This window comes from Danio aesculapii, chromosome 6, assembly GCF_903798145.1.
Source record: "Danio aesculapii chromosome 6, fDanAes4.1, whole genome shotgun sequence".
NCBI classification, from domain to species: domain Eukaryota; kingdom Metazoa; phylum Chordata; class Actinopteri; order Cypriniformes; family Danionidae; genus Danio; species Danio aesculapii.
The window spans coordinates 20,033,249-20,043,161 of record NC_079440.1 but is presented as its reverse complement, the minus strand read 5'-3'; the positions used below and the strand labels follow the sequence as shown (position 1 = coordinate 20,043,161).

The 9,913-nt window shown below is 34.6% G+C and overlaps 1 protein-coding gene across 1 annotated transcript in view; it reads left to right on the top strand.

Annotated features, from left to right (window-relative positions):
- The first annotated feature begins 444 nt into the window (after positions 1–444).
- Positions 445–9,913, top strand: part of obsl1a (obscurin like cytoskeletal adaptor 1a) — a 40,266-nt gene continuing 30,797 nt past the window's right edge. The window contains exons 1-3 of the mRNA XM_056459746.1: positions 445–847; positions 4,390–5,572; positions 7,965–8,234. Of these exons, the coding sequence (XP_056315721.1) occupies positions 4,468–5,572; positions 7,965–8,234 (1,375 nt within the window). The 5' untranslated portion in view covers positions 445–847; positions 4,390–4,467. The remainder of the gene's footprint in view (positions 848–4,389; positions 5,573–7,964; positions 8,235–9,913) is intronic.

The following is a 9,913-nucleotide window of genomic DNA, read 5'->3' as shown; positions in this document are numbered from 1 at the left end:
CTGCTGCATGCAATCCAAAACTAGTTTAGATTGGAACATTTATATTCGATGGGATTTAGAACTTTGGCATTGAACATAAGACTATTATTTTATATTTTAAAATGGAATGTTTCTGATATGCCCTTGTTTTGACATTGAGTCATATTATATAAAGACTTTTTTAATTCCTTTTTTCAAATGTAAGGTTTGTGCTTCTACATCTTTCTGATTTTTAGTTCAATAAGTGACTGTGCAACTGATATGGTAACTGTATAGAACAAAAGCAAAATAATCATTTATTGTATTAATTTTTAAATGACCTTTAGGGTCAAGTTGTTTAGTGGACTAAATTTAACCTTAGCAGCTCACTTCTCCACCAATGATGATAGCTGTGCTATTTTTAGTAGGGTGGGTGGCAGCTGTGAAAGCATTTATTGGCTGTAAACTGACTTCGACACAGGCCCAGTACCATCTGACAGATGCATTGTTTGGTGGTGAAAACGAGGAGAGCTTAGGAACACTGAAAGTCATATATTAGACGCACATGTATACACATAGAGGCATTTCAGGAAGCTCAAGCAACAAACTGCACCAGCGCAAAAAAACTGGAGCTCAACCTGAGTGGATTTACATCAGTATTAAGAAGACTGAGACTCCTGCCATGTGTTGCAGTTATTTTCTATGGCTTTTGAAATTGTTCTACAATAATATGATTTTTTAAAAACCACAACAAACACAGGGGTTAAAAGTTACTTCTTGAAGAAGAAAGTCTGACATCGGGGTCTATATCCTCTTGGTCTAAAGAAGAGATCCTGAATATTAGTGTTTTGGCTGGTCCTAAATTCTGATTTAATACCCCTGTTGACACGTGAGTTTTTACTTTTTATATTTGTATTTGACTTCTTTTGGAATGAAAATGTAAAAGTGTCTTAAAATGAATGACTAGACAAACTGAATCACACATTTAAGCTTTTCTAACATAGAGTACTAAATTTTTTGTGACTGTTCAGTTTTATCCCTTGTAAAATTACTGATGAATACATTTAACTTCACTTTTTAATGTTGAATCCCTAAACTTGATTTTGGGTTAGATTTTTTGTTTGTTTTTTTGTTTTTAAAGACTGCAACATTAAAGTACAGTATATAGGGAAATATCCAATTGTCTGAAATCAGCAAATAGAAATCATATCATATCATATCATATCATATCATATCATATCATATCATATCATATCATATCATATCATATCATATCAACCAGATTAGTAGTTTAGTATATTGTCTACATTTTGTATTCACGGTCAGTTTGCTGCTTTACAAATTTATTTACAAATCCAACTGTGAGTGATGTCCTTAGATATTAATTATATTTAATATAATATACATTTATACTAATCAATTGGTAAGTAAATAATCATGTTATAAGAGTATGATTCATAATAATTGAGTGGACACTTCTGGAATTTATCCAAGTATGAGTAAAATTGACATGATCCTATTACATACTACATGCGCTATGACTATATGGTGGACTCATTATCTTTTGTGCTGTGATGACTGACCTGATAGTAATCTAGGACAACTTCTCTAGAAGACCCAGCGAGGCAATTTGATCTAATGAACACCCCCACTCTCTGGTCTGAGAAATGTTGGGAAACTTTGCTGTTATTTACATTTACACACTGAAAACTAGGGTGGCACGATGGCTCTGATTTTAGCACTTTTGCCTCACAGCAAGAAGGTCGTTGGTTCAAGTCCCATCTGGGTTAGTTGGCATTTCTGTGTGGAGTTTCCATGTTCTCCCTGTGTTCGTGTGGGTTTTCTCCAGGTGCTGCATTTTCCCCAAAGTCCAAAAACATATAGGTGAATTGAATAAATAAATTGACTGTAGTGTATGTGTGTGAATGTGAGAGTGTATGGGTGTTTCCCAGTACTTGGTTGCAGCTGGTAAGGCATTCGCTGTATAAAAAAAATATGCTGGAATAGTTGGCAGTACATTCCGCTGTGGCGACCACTGATGAATAAAGAGACTAAGCCGAAGGAAAGGGAATGAATGAATGAAAACTAAAAGCTGTGCGAAATCTGTGTATGTTTGAACTGACATAAACACATAATGTGTAAATGCCGTTTAAACAGTGTTAAATATTCTATATAGAAGACATTGAAAAGCAGTCTGATTGGCATTGATTTGGCATATAACTTTAAAAGGATTAATGAGCACATATATCCATATTGTTTTTTAATAAATTTAATGAAATTTATGCTTACAGAGAGTTTGTAGCTTAGCTTAGAGCTCTCATTTGAATCACGCTAACAGTAATTTTAGTGAGATGTATGGTCCCTTATTTAGAAAATAGAATCCTGATGCTGTGAGTGTTTGTCCAAGTGGCTCATCTTAACATGTTTTGTCTTATGATGCACATGGCCAGCTCTCCCGCGTCTTTATTTGGACAGGCTATTTTAAATTCTTCCTCCTGATATACAGCACCAGCTGTCTGGGCTTAAGTAGGGAAGGGGACTAGAGTTATCTTGACTGCAGTAAGAGGACTTCCTTTATGCAAGGAATGTTTTACTATCCCATATACCATTTACAAGCTACATAGTATTGAGCATTTGCAAAAAGGTAAAGGTAGTTCTTCCTATTAACGTAAATTGTTGTAAGACAAATGCAAAAATTACAGTACTAAAAACAGCACTTACTGTGCAAACTAATGATTTTATTTAATCGACTGAAAGTTATTGTATACTGTATGCTTAATAAGCAAATTAAATACAAGTATCAACAAGTTGAGAAATAAGTGAGATATGAAGAGACATATAATTATTCTGTCATTATTCATCATTACTATTAAAATAAAAAAGAATAAAATGAAATAATAACAAAATAATTATCTAAAAATAATAGTCTCCTATCAATATAGGAGTTGACTGAGAAAGCTAGGGTGGAGCAAAAGCAGGGCAAAGTAATGATGATAAAGAAAGAGCAGAGTTTATTGAATAATCTTAGTTGCATATGTTTCAATGCTCAGACTTCGTCTGACTAGGATAAATCCAACAAGTGTTATTATACCAGAAGCAACAGCAATGAAAAATGACAGATTCATAACATTGTCCAGAGACAATACAGACCTTGAAATGGAGACATTATCTTATCTTTTACTCATGAAAACAAGTGTCGCTTGAATCCACAGGCATAAGATTCTAAAATTATTGAATTATGAAATAATAATAAAGCAATATTATAGAAAAAATTATAATAATAAAATATAAAAACATAATAAAATGACAATTAATAATCAAATCATTAACTAATAATCAACAAAATTATGTAATGATAATTATATAAATCACTAAATAAATATATGAATAAATAAATGATTAAATAAAATAATTAAATGAAGAATAACTGAATATAAACAAATAAAAATAAAACACAACACAAATGAATGGTTGTCTCCTTGAAACAACACACACAAAAGTTTGCTACAAGGTTTCTCGCATCTTTAGTTAGAATTATTCATTATTTATTAAATAATTAAAAGGCTATTGCTTAAAAATGGGTAAAACTTAATTGTTAGAAATAGAGTGGCCATGTATAATGATGCAAAGGCATAGTTCACCCAAAAATGAAAACAAACCAGGTTTGTCATTCTACAAACCAGGTTTTTCTATAGAAGAAAGGGTATAGGGAATTTTTTTATCCATTTAAAGTTACAATCAGTAGTATTATATTCTGAATGAACAAATCAGTCAGTCAATTAATATTTGATAAATTAATTCATTATTTGATTAATTAAAGATGGCACATTCTAATGTATAAGGGAAGGGAATGTTTTTTATCCCACTTTTTTTATGACTCTGTAAAAATGGGACAGCGTATGATATTTGTCACAGTTGTGAAATGTACCAACATGTCCTTTGTTATTGTCAATTGTTAGCCAAAATTTAATATATTTGTTCATTATGTTTATAATGTTTAGAGCAGGGGTGACCAACCCTATTCCTAGAGATCTACCTTCCTGCAGATTTCAGTTGTAACCCATATCAAACACACCTGCCTGTAATTATCAAGTGCTGTTCAGGTCCAAATTAATTGGCTCAGGTGTGTTTGTCAATGTTGAAGCTGAAATCTGCAGGAAGGTAGATCTCCAGGAACGGGGTTGAGCACCCCTGGTTTAGAGTAATGTTTAGAATCATTTTCATTTGCTAAAATCACCAAATGCTTTAGTGTGAATCATTCAGCTGAAATGTTTCAGAAAAGAACGAGTAAATGAAGGAATAAGGGAAGGAATGAAACACTCATAATAAATTGAATGAAACACTCATAATGCACAAGTTATTAAGGCAGTTATCTCAAATGTCATATTAAAAAACAATGACCTCTGTAAAATTAGCTGTTCTTTTTTGCAGATCTGGGTATGTGCCACAGAAACTTGTGTCATTCCAAATTCTGATAAAACACAAAAATAAGTGACAGTAAAAATAAAAATGGATGTTTTTGGTGGTGCTCCACGTGTGCTTGGTTACCCACGGCCAGTTCTGGTGAAATGTGGAACAGATGCTGTGCTTAAATGTCAGATTGGTGGAGATCCCCAACCAGATGTGATATGGGAGCGGAAAAATGAGTCTATTCATCCTGAGGGTCGTTACCGTATTACCCAAGATGGCAAAGTGTACACACTTTACATATCTGGGGTCACTATGGAAGATGCTGGACAGTATATTTGCAAAGCCAAGAACAATATTGGGGAAACATATGCAGCTGCTACCCTTAAAGTGCAAGAGGAGCTTCAAGAGCAGCAAACACAGCCAGCCCAAGCACCACCACCCCAACAAAATGAAGTAGAAGTAATTCCACCAGAACAAGATATAAAAATGAAGATACAACAACAAGTCGGGGTGGAAATGAAAAAAGACCCATTCCAAGACAACAAGCCCTATTTTTTGATCAAACCACTTTCACTGAGAGTAGATCGTGGAGAAGATGCTGCCTTCTCCTGCAAGATCTCAGGCGATCCTTTGCCTCAGGTGGTTTGGGAGAAAGATGGTAAGCAGTTGAATGAGATCTATGAGAGTGCCCACTTTCATGTGGGCCAGCAAGATGGTGGCTGGTTTCAGTTAAAAATTTTCAAAACAAGAACTCCAGATGGAGGTGTCTACATGTGCAAAGCAGTCAACAAGCATGGAGAAGCAATAACTGGAGCAGTGCTCCTGGTAGAGCCCATTCCAGAACACAGAGAGGGAAGCATGACAAATGGTTACACCAACGGTCATTATTCACCACAACATTCAAGGGCCAAACACTCAAAAGAACCTCACCTGAATGTGTCAAAGGCAAAGAAATTCACTGTCACTGAAGGCAAACATGCCAAATTCCGTTGCTATGTCACAGGAAAGCCTAAGCCAGAGATTGTATGGAAGAGAAATGGAGAAAGCATTATGCCAAGTCGAAGACATCTCATTTTTGAGGATAGAGAGGGATATTACACCTTGAAAGTACTGTACTGTAAGCAGCAGGATACAGGACTCTACATCTGTGCTGCATCGAATGCCCTGGGAAACACACTGAGTGCTGTGCAACTGTCAGTTAAAGGTACCTTTTTAAACTTTGATAACCATGTTTATAAAACTAACATACAGTTGAAGTCAGAATTATTAGCCCCCCTTTTAATTAATTTTTTTTTTTTAATAATTCCCAAATGATGTTTAACAGAGCAAGGAAATTTTCACAGTATGTCTGATAATATTTTTTCTTTTGGAGAAAGTCTTATTTGTGTTATTTGGGCTAGAATAAAAGCAGTTTTACAATTTTTTAAAAACCATTTTAAGGTCAAAATTATTAGCCTCTTTAAGCTATATATTTTTTTGGATAGTCTACAGAACAAACCATCGTTATACAATAACTTGCCTAATTACCCTAACCTGCCTAGTTGACCCAATTAACCTAGTTAAGCCTTTAAATGTCACTTAAAGCTGTATAGAAGTGTATAGAAAAAATATCTAGTGAAATATTATTTACTGTCATCATGACAAAGATAAAATAAATCAGTTATTAGAAATAAATTATTGAAACTATTATGTTTAGAAATGTGTTGAAAAATATTTCTTTCTGTTAGAAATTGGGGAAAAAAATAAACAGGAAGGGCTAATCAATAAATAATTCAGGGGGGCTAATAAATCTGACTTCAACTGTACATCTCGATTCTGCATTTTCAAAGGGAAAAAATCCTTCAGTGTAACAAAATAAGTGCTTAATATGTTGATGTAGGTCCCTTTGCTGCATACTAAATCATGAAAGACACTTTTATTAATGTGATTAAGCTTTACTTTGATGGTATTCCTTAGGTAGAATATGTAGAATGGCTGTTGGGGAGCTATAAAAGGAAATGTTAATAATAAAGGTGCCAGGAAGAACCAAAGTGGGGTTTCAAAAGTAATGCCATAGAACATTTTATGGTTCTTCAAAGAACGTTTTAGAGCAAAGTTATTTGAAGTCAATTTTTTTGAAAAACATTTGAATGATTTAAAGAACATTTAAGCTATTATAAAGAACATTTTCTGCAATGCTTAGTTTTCATGGATGTTAAACATTCGTCAAGGAACAATTAATGAAAATAAAGAACCATTTGTTAAGATTGTACAATCTGCTATATATATACTATATAGTTGGTAACTATATTTAGATATTAAGTCATGCACTGAGCAATGTATTTGACAAACACTGACCAATGGTTGATGAGTGATGTAAGGTGAGAAAAGCCATAGGGCTCAGTGCATTCTCCAGTGACAGCATCATTGCAATCTTATCAACAATGCAATGAGGTATAGCGTATATCTATAGTGCAATTAAGCTTATAGGATTATGTTCTTTCCTGGAGACTGCATTATCACAACTGTTTTTAAACACTATCCTTGGCTTGCCATACCCTATTTGATGTATTTTGTCATTTGAAAGTGTAAATGTATTGTGTGGGGTGCCCATTCTTGTTCCTGGAAGTTCTGTAGCAGTTCCAATTTAGTCCCATTTCACACTTGAAACTGCTAATTAAAATATTTAATTACAGACAAGTGTGTTGAAGCAGGGCTGAAAGAAATTCTTGAATTCTGCAGATACTGTAGGTAGATCTCAAGAAACAGGATTAGGCACCCCTGGTATAGTGTGTAGGATCAGATCAGAGGTTCATATTTCTACTCTTGGAGGGCCAATGTCTCGCAGATTTTATCTTCAACAGCTTCATCACACTTGCCTAGATTTTGTTTTGTCTTAAAGCCTTAATTATCTGTTTGATTTGTGTGTGTATTTTGGGTAAAAGTGAATCGTAACTGTGTTTCCATCCAAGGTTGTGAACGTACTTTATGCACACAATTAAATTATTGCATAAAATATGTGGATAAAACATTGTTTCCATCCCATGCATTCAAGAGAATAAAAATAGGCACTTTTTAGCGAAAGTTGCTCAATATATGAATATTTAAAAAAAAAAAACATTGTTTCTGCAAACTGAACTACTTTAGTTCTTTTTTCCTCCTAATTAAATAAGTTGCACCTCGGAAAAGCTCATGACACACGGAAACAATCTCTGTCATGTTATCCGAGGCAGTGCCTGATATTTGTGAAAACCACTGTGCAAGACTGTTTCAAGAGATCCAGTAAATATACAAAATCATTTTGGTATCAGGTGTTTTCTGATGGTGGCAAATTATGAGATTAATTCACTGGTAATGCAATCACATCATCTGCTGAGGGCAAAAACACATGACTTTTGATGCGCATCAAGGAATTTAGGATCATATTGATTTAAGCTCAAAAAGTATTTTTTATGCAAACATAGATACTGACCCTCCAGAAACAGGTTTGGACATCACTGGTTTAGATAGTGAATTTTCAATCTGAAGTCTGTAATATCTGAACTATGACACGTTTATTCATTGGGTAAACTTAAATGATTAGAAGAATCATTGGGAGTTTTCTCTTCTGCTTATAGGGCCTCCAGTTCGATTTAAGCGAGCTCTTCAAGATGCAGAGTTCAGAGAGAGAGATTTTGCTGTTCTTGAATGTGAGGTTCCAGAGGAGTCCATTTCCACCGCATGGTACTTGGAGGATCAAAGGTTGCAGCATGGAAACAAGTATAACATGGAACAGAAGGGCACATGGAGAAGACTAACCATACAAAATGTTGGGGCGGATGATGATGGAGTTTACCTGTGTGAGATGCCTGATGGTGGAAAGACTATTGCAGAATTAGCAGTTAAAGGTACAGTATAAAAAGATTAAACATTTTTGAAGCTGTCAATGTTACCTATTCAATTATAATCTTCTTTATTTCTATAACACTTTTACAATGTAGATTGTGTCAAAGCAGCTTAACATAGAAGTTCAAGTAAACTTAAACTGTGTCAGTCCAGTTTTCAGAGTTTTAGTTCATTTCAGTGTGTTTTAATTTTCACTGCTGAAAGTCTAAATACTGAAGAGCAAATACAATGATGCTAAACTCCACAAGTCCCAAAACCAAGCAAGCCAGTGTCTACATTGATGCTGTTAATTCAAATGAACATCTGTATTTTACCTTCAAGAAAGGATTAAAGGGGACGTATGATGGTATAACATTAACATCTCATGTTAATCTTGAGTACCCATAGTGTAGTACTGCATCCATCTTTTCTCTGAAAGGTCTTTAGTCTTTTAATATTTCTAAGACAATGTTACAGCTTCTCTGTAAAATTTCCTGTACAATCTAAAATTATCTCCTGGATAAAAGGGCAGCTGGAGGTATGCTGGAGGTGGATCTAGTCAGAAGTGCATAATCATGGCAGCTTCTGCTTAGTGACTGACTACATCCTGTGATTTTGCTGTAAATATAACAGGGAATAACTTTGTAATTATAACACTTCGATGATTACAATCACATTAGTGTGATTAACACTGATATGATTAGAATGTTCAGCGCATTATTGATGCTAAATTCAAATTTGCCCTCCCACAATGGCTCAAAAAGATGAGCAGAGCTTGTCAAAGATCAAAACTTATCAGTACTTTCAATTCAATAATGTATGCTTACAATAGGTTGCAAACATTTTAATATATTTACTAGAAAAACAAAAATAAATTGTGCTTGTAAAATGCTCAGTGAAAAAAAAAAAATGCTCAGTGATGTCTATGAACGAATAAAGATGTATAATAATAGGAAAATAAAATGTAGAAATTGCGAAACCAACCAGAAGAAGGGGGGGGGGGGGGGTATGTTCTAAACATTTATTGAAACTTGACTCATGCTTGAGTATGAAAGTCCATCTCTTTAACAAAGTAAATAACTTTCATGAAAGCATGAAATAGAATTATACCAGCCTTTTAAAAAGCAGTGAAGCCTAAAAATAACTAAAAGTATTACAAATAAGGTTACTGTTCAATTTATTTTGATGGTACCCTTTGGGTATTCTGTTAACTGCTTTGCAACTAAATTTCTAAAAACTAAAAACACTCTTTAGAGCAGGGGTGCCCAAAATTGGTCCTGGAGGGCCGGTGTCTCGCATAGTTTAGTTCCAACTTCCTTCAACAGATCTGCTTTGAAGTTTCTATTATACCTAGAAAGAGTTTGATTGGCTGCTTCAGGTGTGTTTAATTGGGGTTGGAACTAAAATATATGCAGGACACAGGCCCTTCAGGACCAAGTTTGGGCATCCCTGCTTTAACCACATTCCTGGAGGACCACCAACACTGCATGTTTTGGATGTTTCCTTTGTCTGTGACACCCATTGCAGATCTTTCAGTCTCTGCTAATGTGCTCATGATCTGAATCAGGTGTGTTTGTTTAAGGAGACATGAAATATGTGCAGAGCTGGTGGTCCTTCGGGAACGTGGTTGAGAAACACTGCTTTAGAGTATCAGAAGACATTTGGTGCCCCATCCCCAGCCTCACCCTAAAACTTACCTGTC